Genomic DNA, 16946 nt, shown 5'->3' with positions numbered 1-16946 from the left:
GTTATTTCATATGTTGACCAGAGGGGGAGCACTTTTAAAACCGACACACGGTCATTATGACAAATTGCTCCTTTTTGGGACCACCCTAATGTTGATAGATTTCACCACCTGGGGTGCAAATGAGACATTCTCTATTAGATGCAATGGTTTTCCGTATTGGGACCAGGATTTCGGTCCTAACTTGTTCACCGGTCCTCATATGGAAGGTACTTTTCCTTGGTGATGTCCCAAGAAGGTAGAAATACAAGAACAAACACACACACTGGGCTCAATGACTCCTCTTTTTTTTAATTTTTTTTTAAAAAGTTGGACCTCTTTTAGCTTTAAATGGTAAACGGGTTATACTTGAATAGCGCTTTTCTACCTTCAAAGTACTCAAAGCGCTTTGACACTATTTCCACATTCACCCATTCACACACACATTCACACACTGATGGCGGGAGCTGCCATGCAAGGCGCTAACAACGACCCAACAGGAGCAAGGGTGAAGTGTCTTGCTCAAGGACACAACGGACGTGACTAGGTTGGTAGAAGCTGGGGATCAAACCAGGAACCCTCAGGTTGCTGGCACGGCCACTCTCCCGACCGCGCCACCCCGTCCCCTTTAACCACGGGTATTTACTTTATTAAGAAATCTAACACATTCAAACTGGTTGTTTGCAACTTGCACAAAGTTCAAATTTTTCAAACCACAAAACACCACCTGCTAGCTTATATTACCATTAGTGCTTTAACAGAACGTGTACTTTTTTAAAGTGTTGATCATTTTCATAATTACTCATTATGTTGAATAAAAATGACCCGTTAGCCCAAGGAATTTGTTTGTCAGGGAGCGCGTGCATACACAAAAACAGTCCAAGAGAACAACCAACAATTTCCAGTCATGAATATACATTTCATGATAGCTAACGTTAGCTGGCCAATGGTTTCAAGTTGTCTTTAAATTGAAATGCAGTGGTAATTGTTTTTGGTGACACCTAGTGGTCGCAATAATTCATGAAGTTAAGCTCATGACGCAATAAGTTGAATGATGCGGACATGTTTGATACTGGATACTTTCTAATACGCTTCTGCCTTGGAGACTTTGTATGTGTAAGAAATATGCAACTATAATTATGTGATACTTGTTCTTAAACGGCAATATTGTTCAATTAAGAACACTTATTACGCATCTCTAGCTTGTGCGCTATTGTGTGCTTAGCTGCTATGTAGATGCTATCTCGTTGCAGGACTGCTTGTATCACTATTAAATTTGCAGACGACACCACAGTAGTGGGACTCATTTCTGGGGGGAATGAGTCTGCCTACAGAAATTAAGTGGAGCAGCTGGCTGGGTGGTGCAGGGAAAATAACCTGGTCCTTAACACCACCAAGACGAAGGAGCTGATCATGGACTACCGGAAGAAAAAAACTATAAATGTCCAAACACTGTACATCAACGTGGACTATGTGGAGAGGGTATCTAACTTCAGGTTCCTGGGCATCCAGATCACGGAAGACCTGTCGTGGAGTCATCGGCGGTCACTCGAACAAGTATGACGATCCTCCTGGTAGGGGTGTATATATATATATATATATATATGTATATATATATATATATATATATATATATATATATATATATATATATATATATATATATATATATATCAATCAATGTTTATTTATATAGCCCTAAATCACAAGTGTCTCAAAGGGCTGTACAAGCCACAACGACATCCTCGGTACAGAGCCCACATACGGGCAAGGAAAACTCACCCCAGTGGGACGTCAATGTGAATGACTATGAGAAACCTTGGACAGAACCGCATATGTGGGTAACCCCCCCTCTAGGGGAGACCGAAAGCAATGGATATATATATATATATATATATATATATATATATATATATATATATATATATATATATATATATATATATATATATATATATATATATACACACACATATATATACATGCAGATATAAACACATATATTTATGTTTATATACATATATATATAAATAAATATGGATGATGTGCTGGCTGTCCAGAGTCGGGACCCGGGGTGGACCGCTCGCCTGTGCATCGGTTGGGGACATCTCTGCGCTGCTGACCCGTCTCCGCTCGGAATGGTTTCCTGCTGGCCCCACTAGGGACTGGACTCTCATTATTGTGTTAGATCCACTATGGACTGGACTTTCACTAATATGTTAGATCCACTATGGACTGGACTTTCACAATATTATGTCAGACCCACTCGACATCCATTGCTTTCGGTCTCCCCTAGAGGCGGTCCTCTCCAAGGTTTCTCATTGTCATTCACACCAACGTCCCACTGGGGTGAGTTTTCCTTGCCCTTATGTGGGCTCTGTACCGCGGATGTCGTTGTGGCTTGTGAAGCCCTTTGAGACACTTGTGATTTAGGGCTATACAAATAAACATCGATTGATGATTGAGAGAGAGAGAGAGAGAGAGAGAGAGAGAGAGAGAGAGAGAGAGAGAGAGAGAGAGAGAGAGAGAGAGAGAGAGAGAGAGAGAGAGAGAGAGAGAGAGAGAGAGAGAGAGAGAGAATTGTTTCTTCCAACATACCAGTCGCAGTCTCGTCTTTAAATAAGGTTGCGGTGTCGGTATGTTTTTGGTCCGTTTTTTTGTTTTGTTGATTACAATTTTTGTTATGAAATATTAGTGGAAATGAAACTATTTTTAAGTGTAGTTATTGCTTTTCAACACACAGAAAAAGAAAGTTTTCTTTTTACAATATTTTTTTTTGTATTTCAAAATGAAATAAAAATAAACACATAGTTTTTTTTTCAACTCCCCAAGCGGTATAAAAAATGGATGGATGGATATAAATCCATGGCTGTAATCTCGTCTTTTATTTTGTAACATTTTTATGCAACCGTGTCGCGGATGTGACGTCACTTGCATAAGGCCAGCTGATCGATGCAGACTCGTACCTGAGATTTAGCGAGTGTACTTAGTGTGTAGACAACAGCTGCGACTTCAACTTTGGCTGCTTTTGTTCCCAATCATTTGCTGCGGTTCGCCACTTGCCGCTGCCGACAAGTGGCACTAAAGTGGTCCGTTTGGCTCGTTACGTCACCAAGGCCCTGAAATGACCTAGCTCGCTAAGCTAATGGGCTAGCTGTTGACAGCTAACAGGCTCTGTGCTACAGCGACTGCTATCGATCCATTTCTACCGCTTGTCCCTCACAGGGTCGCGGGCGGGGGTCGCAGCGTTGCCAGGGGGTATTCTCCCGAGCATATTTTGACATCATATTCGTCTGCCGAATGAAGAAAATCCCAAGCTCATGTCTGGAAGTCCACGCAAGCTAACGGAAGAATCATCTTGCTTTCAGCGTCTGTACGATGTGGCTCAAGTTGTTCTTTTTGCTCCTTTATTTGGTCTTGTTGTTTATGCTAGCGCGGATATTCGAAGCTGTGGTTTGGTATGAGACCGGCGTGTTCGCCACGCAGCTGGTGGATCCAGTGTCTCTCAGCTACAAAAAGCTCAAAACCATCCTGGAATGTCGAGGGCTGTCCTACACGGGACTGGCAGAGAAGAAAGATGTAAGCCAGCTGGTGGAGAAGTCAGGTAAACATCAAACATTTTCACCATCTGCATGCATCACTCTCACAACCACAAAAAAAACACATCTTCTTCAAACTTTAAGCAGGAATTGTTGTTTTATTTCAGAAAACAAAATATCTTACAAATACAGTTTAAAAATGATTTATTCAAACCTTTAGTTCATTGTGTGTTTACTGATGAGTTGGTAGTGAAATACAATTTTATTCATTAGCTTTGTGCAACCCACCTGGTTCCGCCCAGGACTCGAATTTGGATCCTCGTAAGACTAGCGTGCTAGGCACCGAGCTAAAAGCCTGATCTGTTAACTCGGTGTCATACACCAGCTCTTAAACCCTTGTGTAATGTTCATATTGTTGTTACTCAGCCAGTGTTTGTGGGTCTGATGGACCCGTTGCATTTTGTGGCTTTTAATATCTCACAATCAAACACTTTTATGTTAAAATACTAACAGAAGTTTACCTTATCCCAATAAACATCTGTTCAGTATTTTAACATAAAAGTGTTTGATTGTGAGGCATTAAAAGCCACAAAATGCAACGGGTCCATCAGACCCACAAACACTGGCTGAGTAACAACAATATGAACGTTGCATGGAAATTTCTCTGCCAGTTTCTGTATCCCATAGGGATTCTTCTTTTGTGTTTCTGCACCTGCGGTTCCCACACAAGGTTGCAACATTGTTTGTCAACACTGTCTGCTCTCATTTTCTCGCACATTTGACCCTCTGATGTTCTGTGTACCTACACTCTGTCCTCCTCCTATCTATGCCTGCTGTGTGTGGGTGCGTGTGGTACACAGAACATCAATTTCCACACTTCTATTAGCCCCAGGTCCAGTAGACCCGGACATCTTATATGTAATAAAAATGTGTAGGGGTGGGGGGGGGGTGTATGGTGTGTGTTCATTACATTTGTATTCTGATATATGTTCTTCACAGAAAATGAGCCAAAGCCAGTGAGTCTCAGTTTGAAAAAATAATTAATTGTATCATTTTTCTTTTAATAAAAAATGAAAACGGGTCCCACAGACCCGAACACCACACAAGGGTTGGGGTTTACCAACATACACATGGCACAGCTGCACTTGCTGGCCTCCGCATAATTATCGTATTTTCCGGACTATATGGCGCACTTAAAATCATTTTTTTCCCCTCAAAACTCAACTGTGCACCCAATAACCCGGTGCGCCTAATGTACGGAATAATTCTGGTTTTGTTCACCGACCTCGAAGCAATTTTATTTGGTGCATGGTGTAAATGATAAGTGTGACCAGTAGATGGCAGTCAAACATAAGGGATACATGGTAAGAGGTATGATGGCAATATCACTCAAGTAAGCAACACCAACATTTTATATGTTCCATTGAAAATATAGAACATTACACACGGCGCTCAAAAATCTATCAAAATGTTTTAGTACGACTTTGGTAAGCTAGGAAGCCGCTCTGCTTGGTGGATTGTCGGCACTTTAAACATACGAGTATTATTATGGTGTGTGTTTAAGGTAAGATATATTATTTGGCGTTTTGTTTGTCAATATTATGCAAAAGCAACTTTTCTTACCTTCTGGTACCCGCTGATCTATATTTGGGATCTTCATAAATCCTGAAAAATTGCGCGCGTCTGCCTTTGTAGTCCGTACCGACGACATAGTCGATAGGCTTCTACTTTTTCTCTATCTTATTGTTATGGGGCATTCATCCTCGGCTGTTGCTATTCTAATATAAAGTAGTGTAAAGTTCTTACTTATATCTGTCAGTAAACTCGCCATGAAAGCGCTAAAACGTATAACTGTGTCGTGAGTTTACATTATTCACCCAAGAAACTTTAGTTATTAGAGTTCCGGTCACAGTTTTTCACGGGACACATGTTTCCGGATGAGGAGATGCTGCTCCTTTACTGATTTAAGTAAAGTGTGAATGTCATTTAAACAGTTAGCTCCATCTTTTGACACTTCCACTCCCGTCCCTGGACAAGTCGCGCTCTCATTGCAGGGCCAATACAGATTGACAGACTACATACATACACACAAACACACACACACACACACTAGGGCCAACTTAGTGTTGCCAATCAACTTATCCCCACGTTTATGCTGATACACCATTAAAATAATCGATAACTGCAGCCCTATACTGTACATTTTAAAATTGTTTCTTTTCAAACCAAAATAATTTTGTCATCCTTAAAGGAGAGCTGACACACGGGGAGCTGTACTCTGCCATCAAGAAAGAAAAGGAGCAAACAGAGGCAGGAGACATCAGCAGCACACATTTCAGTGGCGAGATGCACTTTTATGAACTAGTGGAGGACACTAAAGATGGGATCTGGTTGGTTCAGGTAATCTACCAAATGACTATTGACTACAATATGTATAGATAATATGTATTATCTTACATCTAAGTCTACAGCCCTTTTTATACTCAACAAAACCACCTGCTGTTGCTTTAATATTTCATGAGCACGACTGAAAGATTTTAAACTGTTTGTATGTACACAAAAGGCCTTTTTCTCTCAAATGTTGACAAATTTGTCTAAATCTGTGTTAGTGAGCACTTGTTCTTTGCTGAAATAATCAGCTGCTTCACAGGTGCAAGACACTGATTGGACAGCAAGATCTGATGAGTTTGGCCACCACCGCAGGGGTTGCAAATGTTGAGGGAGTGTGCAATAGGGACCGCGGGAATGTCTATCAAAGCTTTATCATAAGACGTCTCCAAAGGTGTTTTAAAGAGTTTACAACAGTACATCCAACCTCCACATCCAGCACGTTCACTTCCACTATGTCTGAGACTACCCTGCTGCAAACATCGGTTTGCATAACCAAATCATTTTTGCACAAATGAAAGTGTCTCAGGTTCGCTAATCTGCATGCTTCTTACCCTTATCGGGGGTCTCCAACTCCAGTCCGTCGCCGACTTGAGTGTGGTAAAGACAAGTTTCTTTTATTTTTAACAGACATGGCCCCTCTCTGGGGCCTATTGACTTTTACTGGAAACAGTCTGAAGAAAGGACTTGTAGGTCCCAAAGTACCACAAAAAGGACTGAACTTTTGTACCAAAGAGTCAAGGGCTGGGGCAATGGGCCCTTTTAGGTGCAACCTCATTTATCATTGGGACCATTTTAGTTCTTTTGGGACTTTCCCAGACCCCTCTAGGGCCTAAATGGGTTCAATTTGAGCCTTCTAACCCTACTCTGAGTTGTGGACCTTGTAGATCAGAATCAGAAGAGTTTTTATTGCCATTGTTTGAGAACAGGTTCACAAACTAGGACTTTTACTTGGCGCAATCATGCAACATAAAACACATATAACACAGAATAGAATAACATGAGCTGTAACTGAGCTATCAGATCTTGTTATTGTTCATGTGCCTGATGGCCGAGGGGAAAAAACTGTTCAGGTGGCGGGAGGTGTGGGTCTGGATGGACTGTAGTCTCCTGCCTGAAGAGAGAGGGGAGAATAGTTTGTGTAAACTAAATATTTAGTTTAGAGTTAGGGTAAAAAAGACAGTATATCTAACCCTACTATGAGTGGGTAAATACTCACTTTTGGTGTCATCTGGCACTTTGAATAGGTGCACACTTGTTCTACGTGTACGGTGTTGTGTGGGTGAAGAGTTTGCTGTGTTGTGGATAGAGTGGCCCATAGGGTTATGTATGAGCAGGTGCAAGTTATGGACAATGAACTCAAATGATTGCATTTTGAATAGATCCTGATGCCCTTTGTGCCATTCACACAACCATCACGTCATGTTGCAGCATGATAATGCACAGCCCCATATTATTTGTAGACAACTCCTAGAAGCTGAAAGCCATCCCAGTTCTTGTAAGGCCAGCGTACTCACTGGGCATGTCTAACATTAAGCATGTTTGGGATGCTCTGGATCGGCATATATGATATACGAGCCAAATAGTGGTCACACACCCAGCAACTAATACAGTAAATCTGCATATTTTGGTGTGGCCTTTTATTTGGCCAACGTAAGGCAATGAACGCAAAACTCATGCTGTGGCTGGTTTACTGGAATTAGACAGAATAAGCCTTATCTCTCGGCATTTCGAATTGAACGCATAATTATATTTTTGTTAGCACATTTACATTTTGTTAGTATTTTCTTCCAATGTAATATTTCTTAGTCACTTGTATTCACTGCTGTTGTAAATTAGATCATTTAGCCATGGCCCATGATTGTACAGATACAAGTTAAATCACAATATTTCTCAGTACTTTATCCTTCACAGGCCAACTGTTGTAAAGCAAAAATAAGTTCAACTGTCCAGCTCAGTAAGACTAGCAAAAAATATGTGCTGTGTCAAATACATGTGATACACTGGTACAATACCCGGTAAAAAAAGGTGTATAAACTGTGCTCATGTTGCACATCTCCGTCCCTGTCATGTGTCTGTTGATGCAGGTCATTGCTCAGGACCGAGAAGCCCTGCTCGGTAAGTCCAGCTGGGGAAAGATGGTGCAGAAGGTGTCTCAGTTTGGAATCAGAACTGGAACATTTAACTGCTCTTATGACCACAGGTAGGAAGACAGACCTTCACTTATTACCTACCGCTATGCTTTAATCAATCAAAAGAGAAATTAACTTGTTAACTTTGCCTACTATTTAGCACTAGCCATCTTTGTGAGTACACCTTCTGAGCTCTGGTTCAGCTGAAAACAAAATACAGAAATAGACTGGATATTGAGAATGACCTCAGAGATTAATTTTCAGCTATAGCTTAGTGTCATCAGCATACAAGTAAAAAGAGACCCCATGTTTTCTGCTGATGTGTTCCGCGGGGAGTGTGTTGATTGTAATAAAGGCTGGCCCAAGAACTGACCTGAAGGACACCACAGGTGACAGTGGAGTGTGATGACATTGCCTCTCTCTGTGGCCACATACTCCGCTCTGTCAGTGAGATATGATTAAACCATTGGAGGATGAGATCCATAGACTCTAGCTGTGGTGTGAGGCCAAAACAAGAGAATATTTAAGGTCAAAGGTGGCGGAGATCCAGAAAGATGAGGGTGCAGCCCGGATGTTTTCAGTTTGTTGGTGGTGGCAAAGTATGTTAATGATGGTCAAGTTGTGTTCCGCACAATTAAACAGTAGTTCTGAAAAAAACAAGTATCAGCGTATTTTTTGTGTGTTGGTATTAAAGTAGGGCTGCACGATTTTGAGAAAAAAAAACAAATTGCGATTTTTCTCTCCAAAATTACGATTAGGATTAGTTTTGCAATTTTTTAAATATTTTTTTTAGTATAATATAGGATAATATATTTATATTATCCTCTCTTTAGTCTCTTATTAAGCTACTTGTTAATTTCCTGTTATTAACTACTTACTTTCTGCTGTAAAGCACTTATTTTTAGCTATTCTTAGCTATTAGCATGACTGCTCTGTGTGCAACATGCTTAGCCTCATCCTTATTACTTGATAAGGATAATTACGATACTAAGAAATGCAGTTTATTTTCCGTAATGGAGGTGATTAGTATTAACTCGATCGGCTCTACACTGTATGGAGATACATAATTAGCTGTTAGCTTGTCAACTGGGAAACTAAAAGTATATACAATATTAGCCACAGGGGATTTCCGTTTGTGACTGGCATTGAAAGGCATTAATCTTCAATGGTGATCACATACTTTTCCAAGAAAATTGTCCGATACCGATCGGTGGCCGTTCGATCAGCACATCCCTAATAAACAGGCAATGTTTTTCATTCTTAAAGAAATTATTAGAAAGTTAATGGATGGATTAAGCACCACCCCTGTTTATAAAGTAGCAATTATGTATTGATTAAAATGTAAACAATACCTATCATTACTGATGATCAGCTGGAATGGGCTCTGAACAGGATGAGAGATATAAAAAATGCAAGAATGACCTTTAGAAATAAAACACTTGTGACTTGTGTATGTTAGTATGAAAGATACAATTCCATCAGATAAAGCATGTGCCCTACCTATTTTTCACATTTCATCATCAATGTTGCAGCAAAGACCAAAAAAAGGATATGAATAAAAAGGTTGTTCTGTGCTGTATCCAAAAGGTCGTGTATCAGACGTGGCTGGCAACGTTCTACTCTCATCATGTCGGTTCCGCAGACGTCTGCTTCCAAGGGCAAAGTCATGCTGAAAGAATACAATGGACGTCGCATTGAAACCGAACATATCTTCCGCTGGATGACTTCACATATGTCTCACCGCATCAAGACACTGCGTGATACTGACAAACTACTGGAGGAATGGCGCCCCGACCCACTCCACCCATTGAAGATGTTTCTTTTCGCCCCCTTGCCCCAGCCGCCGGTCTTCTTCTCGTCGCTTTCTGTTAAGTTTACCGGCAGGATCGAGTTCATCTTCGTGGACATAAGTCGCTGGGACAACCAGAGCAGCCTATTAGAGGTTGGTGTGACGCAGAGTGTGGCCTACATCCTGAAAATGCCAGAGGGAATCTACCATTACGGCAATAGGTGATGATTAAATAAGACACTGATCCTGTGTTAATGTCATATGTAATTTCTGTCTTATGTTAATTTTTTGCAGTAGTGGTGAGTTCTTGTCAGTAGCAGCCATGGACACTTTTCTGCGTTCAGTCCAGCCTGAGGTCAATGACCTTTTTGTTCTGAGTCTTGTCGTGATCAACTTGCTAGCATGGATGGACCTCTTCATAACACAGGTAAATTTTTACTCCTTTGAAGTTGTTAGTCGCAGGTACTATATGAGCGTGTGTATGTATGTGTGTGTATATATATGTGTGTGTATATATGTGTATGTATATATATACATATATATACATACATACGTACGTGTGGGTGTGTCCGTATAAGGGCTGTCAAAGACTCGTGATTAATCACCAAAAATTATCGCTTTAATCATGAACACACTTAGATTAATCGTCAATGTGTTCGTAAGTACAAAGATGAGTGACAATAACTCCAGCCGGTGTGCTGGAAAATGTCACTCCAAAATACAGCCTGAAATAACTTTAAATAAAACTGTTACCAAGTTTTGTGCAAAAAAATGACATGCATTCAAGTAAAATGTTTAAAAATATTCCTGAATGAAATTCTGACAATAAAATTGCATTTATGTACAAATATTGTGGTATTTTCTTAAGCAAATTTTAATTATGTAAGCGAGTAATCTCCTGTGATTAATCATGATTAATCCAAATTCCAAAATGTGACTAATCTGATTTTCAAAATTAATCATTTGACAGCCCTAGAATGTGTATGTGTGTGTGTGTGTGTGTGCGTGCATGCATGTTTTATGGTGCATATACATTTGTGATCCCCCAGTTTATAGCCGGTGCCATGACATCACGTCATGTGCAACGGTTTGATTTCATGTGAATCTGTACCTGGTAGTACCAATTAAAGTACTGAATTGGTTACCCATCCCAACTGCTGGTGCATAACCCACACACACACAACTCAACATTGCCACAACATTCCCTCGCATTGATTGTAACAGGTAATGTTGTAATGATTAGACATCATGTACTCATTGTGTAAGGCAGAGAATACAGATTCATATTTGTTTTTTACTCCATGACCACTTCATGTACCGTACATATTTAAGAAATGTTTTTTTTAAACGTTCTCTGTTGGACAGGGAGCAACAGTGAAACGGTTTGTTGTCCTCATCCGAACACTTGGAACCTACAACTCCATCTTGTTGTTGTCCTGGCTTCCAATTATGGTAGGAAATGTTTTATTTTTGCACAAAACTTATTATTAATTGATGCAAGTGCACTATACACTGTTTATACTTCGGAGTGTCATATTTAGGATATTGATATAAGTCAAATATAAGCAAAAAACCCAACAGATTAAATGGGGTTACATGTAAAATGTGTGATATAATCTTCGATACAATAAGTTCTGCCAAATTACCCTGACTTCCCGTCTCAGGTGTTTCCAAGCACGGCACATATGGTTTCTTTTTAATGGCAGAATCCTCTAAATACAGTATTTTTCGGAGTACAAGTCGCTCCGGAGTATAAGGCGCACCGGCCGAAAATGCATTATAAAGAAGGAAAAAAACATATATAAGTCGCACTGGAGTATAAGTCGCATTTTTTGGGGACATTTATTTGATAAAACCCAACACCAAGAATAGACATTTGAAAGGCAATTTAAAATAAATAAAGAATAGTGAACAACAGGCTGAATAAGTGTACGTTATATGACGCATAAATAACCAACTGAGAATGTGCCTGGTATGTTAACGTAACATTATGGTAATGGTAAGAGTCATTCAAATAACTATAACATATAGAACATGCTATACGTTTACCAAACAATCTGTCACTCCTAATCGCTAAATCCCATGAAATCTTATACGTCTAGTCTCTTCCGTGAATGAGCTAAATAATATTATTTGATATTTTACGGTAATGTGTTAATAATTTCACACAAGTCGCTCCTGAGTATAAGTCGCACCCCCGGCCAAACTATGAAAAAACCTGCGACTTATAGTCCGAAAAATACGGTAGATCTGGTACTGGATCTGAATGTGTACCTAATAGATACAGTAATACCTAGGGGTGTCTCGATACAACTTTTCAGGAATCATACATATATACTAGGGGTGTGGGAAAAAATCGATTCGAATTCGAATCACGATTATCACGTTGTGCGATTCAGAATCGATTCTAATTTTAAAAAAAATGTATTTTTTAAACATTTTTATTTATTTATTTTTTTAATTAATCAATCCAACAAAACAATACACAGCAATATCATAACAATGCAATCCAATTCCAAAACCAAACCCGACCCAGCAACACTCAGAACTGCAATAAACAGAGCAATTGAGAGGAGACACAAACACGACACAGAACAAACCAAAAGTAGTGAAACAAAAATGAATATTATCAACAACAGTATCAATATTAGTTACAATTTCTACATAGCAGTGATTAAAAATCCCTCATTGACATTATCATTAGACATTTATATAAAAAAAAAAAAAGAACAATAGTGTCACAGTGGCTTACACTTGCATCACATCTCATAAGCTTGACAACACACTGTGTCCAATATTTTCACAAAGATAAAATAAGTCATATTTTTGGTTCATTTAAAGGCCTACTGAAACCCGCTACTACCGACCACGCAGTCTGATAGTTTATATATCAATGATGAAATCTTAACATTGCAACACATGCCAATACGGCCGGGTTAGCTTATAAAGTGCAATTTTAAATTTCTCGCTAAACTTCCGGTTGAAAACGTCTTTGGATGATGACGTATGCGCGTGACGTAACCAGTGAAACAGAAGTATCGGTACCCCATTGAAAACAATACAAAATAGCTCTGTTTTCATCTCATAATTCCACAGTATTCTGGACATCTGTGTTGGTGAATCTTTTGCAATTTGTTTAATGAACAGTGGAGACTGCAAATAAGAAAGTTGTAGGTGGGATCGGTGTATTAGCGGTGGACTACAGCAACACAGCCAGGAGGATTGAGAGATAGATAGCAGACGCGCTAGCCGCCGAACTCACCTTAACTTCCTCCGTCTCCGGGCCGCCAACCGCATCTGTGATCGGGTGAAGTCCTTCGTCGCACCGTCGATCGCTGGAACGCAGGTGAGCACGGGTGTTGATGAGCAGATGAGGGCTGGCTGGCGTAGGTGGAGAGCTAATGTTTTTAGCATAGCTCTGTGAGGTCCGGTTGCTAAGTTAGCTTCAATGGCGTCGTTAGCAACAGCATTGTTAACCTTCGCCAGCCTGGAAAGCATTAACCGTGTAGTTACCTGTCCATGGTTTAAAAGTATTGTTGATTTTCTATCTATCCTTCCAGTCAGGGATTTATTTATTTTGTTTCTATATGCAGTTAAGCACGATGCTATCACGTTAGCTCGTAGCTAAAGTGTTTCGCCGATGTATTGTCGTGGAGATAAAAGTCACTGTGAATGTCGATTTCGCGTTCTCGACTCTCATTTTCAAGAGGATATAGTATCTGAGGTGGTTTAAAATACAAATCCGTGATCCACAATAGAAAAAGGAGAAAGTGTGGAATCCAATGAACCAGCTTGTACCTAAGTTACGGTCAGAGCGAAAAAAGATATGTCTTGCACTGCATTCTAATCCTTCACTCTAATGTTCCTCATCCACAAATCTTTCATCCTCGCTCAAATTACTAGGGTAATCGTCGCTTTCTCGGTCCGAATCTCTCTCGCTCCATTGTAAACAATGGGGAATTGTGAGAAGTCCTTCCTTCGGTGACGTCACGCTACTTCCGGTATAGGCAAGGCTTTTTTTTATCAGCGAGCAAAAGTTGCAACTTTATCGTTGATGTTCTCTACTAAATCTTTTCAGCAAAAATATGGCAATATCGCGAAATGATCAAGTTTGACACATAGAATGGATCTGCTATCCCCGTTTAAATAAAAAAAATTCATTTCAGTAGGCCTTTGATAGTTAAAACAAATTTACATTATTGCAATCAGTTGATAAAACATTGTCCTTTACAATTATAAAAGCTTTTTACAAAAATCTACTACTCTGCTTGCATGTCAGCAGACTGGGGTAGATCCTGCTGAAATTCTATGTATTGAATGAATAGAGAATTGTTTTGAATCGGAAAAATATCGTTTTTGAATCGAGAATCGCGTTGAATCGAAAAAAATCGATTTTGAATCGAATTGTGACCCCAAGAATCGATATTGAATCGAATCGTGGGACACCCAAAGATTCGCAGCCCTAATACATACTATTTCTTACCAACAGTCTGAAATGGACTTTTCCTGTAGTTGAATTGTTTAAGTGGAATGGTAATTAGTTTTTTGGTGACCCCTACCGGTCACAATAATTCATGAAGTTAAAGGCCTACTGAAATGATTTTTTTTTATTTAAACGGGGATAGCAGATCTATTCTATGTGTCATACTTGATCATTTCGCGATATTGCCATATTTTTGCTGAAAGGATTTAGTATAGAACAACGACGATAAAGATTGCAACTTTTGGTATCTGATAAAAAAAAAGGCTTGCCCCTACCGGAAGTAGCGTGACGTAGTCAGTTGAACATATACGCAAAGTTCCCTATTGTTTACAATGATGGCCGCATGAAGTGAGAGAGATTCGGACCGAGAAAGCGACAATTTCCCCATTAATTTGAGCGAGGATGAAAGATTTGTGGATGAGTAAAGTGCAAGTGAAGGACTAGTGGGGAGTTGAAGCTATTCAGATAGGGAAGTTGCTGTGAGAGCCGGGGGTGACCTGATATTCCGCTGGGAATGACTACAACAGTAAATAAACACAAGACATATATATACTCTATTAGCCACAACACAACCAGGCTTATATTTAATATGCCACAAATTAATCCTGCATAAAAACACCTGCGTGTTTGTTACGATAGCTCCTAGCTCCTCTGCTAGCTCCTAGCTCCATAGAACACGCCAATACAATTCAAACACCTGATCAACACACACAATCACTCAGCCCAAAAGACCGTTCACCTAACCCAAGGTTCATAAAGCTTATATATTTTTAAAAAGTTACGTACGTGACGCGCACATACGGTCAAGCTGTCAAATGTTTAGCAGCCAAGGCTACATACTCACGGTACCTGATATTCAGCTGGGAATGACTACAACAGTAAATAAACACAAGACATATATATACTCTATTAGCCACAACACAACCAGGCTTATATTTAATATGCCACAAATTAATCCTGCATAAAAACACCTGCATGTTTGTTACGCTAGCTCCTAGCTCCTCTGCTAGCTCCTAGCTCCATAGAACACGCCAATACAATTCAAACACCTGATCAACACACACAATCACTCAGCCCAAAAGACCGTTCACCTAACCCAAGGTTCATAAAGCTTATATATTTTTAAAAAGTTACGTACATACGCAAAAAAAAGTTGCGCACATACGGTCAAGCGATCAAATGTTTAGAAGCCAAAGCTGCATACTCACAGTAGCACGTCTGCGTCTTTGTCATCCAAATCAAAGTAATCCTGGTAAGAGTCTGTGTTGTCCCAGTTCTCAGCAGGCGTCTGTGTATCGAAGTCAAAAGTCCTCCTGGTTAGAGTCTCTGTTATCCGAGTTCTTCCATCTTGACTGCATCTTCCGGGAATGTAAACAAAGAAGCGCCGGCTGTGTACTGTTGTTGCTGACTACGTTCGAAAAATACGTCCATTTCGCACCGACAACTTTCTTCTTTGCTTGCTCAGCTTCCTTCTCCATAATGCAATGAACATGATTGCAACAGATTCACGAACACAGATGTCCAGAATACTGTGGAATTATGAAATTAAAACAGAGCTTTTTCGTATTGGCTTCAATGTGGAAGGCATACCCGTGTTCGCCGGTCTACGTCACGCGCATACGTCATCCTCAGAGGCGTTTCGAACCGGAAGTTTAGCGGCAAATTTAAAATGTCACTTTATAAGTTAACCCGGCCGTATTGGCATGTGTTATAATGTTAAGATTTCATCATTGATATATAAACTATCAGACTGCGTGGTCGGTAGTAGTGGGTTTCAGTAGGCCTTTAAGCTCATGACGCAGTAAGATGTGTGATGTGGACACGTTTGTTACTCGATACTCAAAGCTAATATGCTTCTGCCTGGGAGAATTTTTATGTGTAAGTAATCTGCAACTATAATTATTTGATACATATTTATATTAACAAATGTGCTGTTTTAGACTGCAATATTGTTCCGTTAGGCCATGTATTACATGTCTAGCTTGTGTGCTGTGTGTACTTGGTTGTGTAGCTGCCAGCTTCTAGTAGCCTATAGCCTATCATGTTTACCTTTTGTAAATGACTTGAGTAAAATACAAGAAAAGACCAACCTTGTGTCCTTATTAAAGGACATATAGATGTTAACTGGCTGTACAGCTTTGCAAAAGTAAACACACTGCAGGACTGCTTGTATCAAATAATATATCGGATCCGATACTTGCTTTTTTGCTGACATGGGACCAATATGCGATTGGGACACCCCTAGTATTAAGCAGGTAGTAAACATCTCCTTGTTGTCCCCGCACAGGCTCTTGTCCAGCTGTCATACCTGCAAAGTCTGTACGGTTACAGTCTGAAGCTGCTTCGTTACGCTGACACCACCACCTTGGCCAGCTTACTGAGAACTGACTGGACCTTCTATTCGTCCCACCCAGCTCTCTTCTTGTCTACCTACCTGGCTCACGGCCTGTTGGTCGATTATTTTGAAAAAAAACGTCGCTGCGGCAACAGAAGCCAAGAGGACAGCAGCACGAACTTGGAGTGGCTGGCCAGTTTGTGGGAATGGTACACATCTTATCTGCTCCACCCGATCGCATCACTGCAACAGGCACCATCAGACTGGGAGGACGACCCCAACTTCCTTTTAGAGCGTCTGGCTT

General features: G+C 40.2%; 1 protein-coding gene across 2 annotated transcripts in view; it reads left to right on the top strand.

The window, feature by feature from the left end:
- The first annotated feature begins 2887 nt into the window (after positions 1-2887).
- The window catches only part of rnf103 (ring finger protein 103), a 14584-nt gene continuing 525 nt past the window's right edge, over positions 2888-16946 (top strand). Inside the window, exons 1-7 of one of the 2 annotated variants that reach the window (XM_062045328.1) lie at positions 2888-3580; positions 5767-5915; positions 7991-8106; positions 9623-10045; positions 10122-10251; positions 11190-11276; positions 16595-16946. The exon at positions 16595-16946 is cut by the window's right edge and continues 525 nt beyond it. In XM_062045328.1, coding sequence (XP_061901312.1) covers positions 3355-3580; positions 5767-5915; positions 7991-8106; positions 9623-10045; positions 10122-10251; positions 11190-11276; positions 16595-16946 — 1483 coding nt within the window. In that variant the 5' untranslated portion in view covers positions 2888-3354. Of the gene's footprint in view, positions 3581-5766; positions 5916-7990; positions 8107-9622; positions 10046-10118; positions 10252-11189; positions 11277-16594 lie in introns of both variants that reach the window. The other variant, XM_062045327.1, reaches the window with a different exon arrangement.

This window comes from Entelurus aequoreus, linkage group LG04, assembly GCF_033978785.1.
Source record: "Entelurus aequoreus isolate RoL-2023_Sb linkage group LG04, RoL_Eaeq_v1.1, whole genome shotgun sequence".
Taxonomy (NCBI): domain Eukaryota; kingdom Metazoa; phylum Chordata; class Actinopteri; order Syngnathiformes; family Syngnathidae; genus Entelurus; species Entelurus aequoreus.
This window is presented reverse-complemented; position numbering and strand designations above follow the sequence as displayed.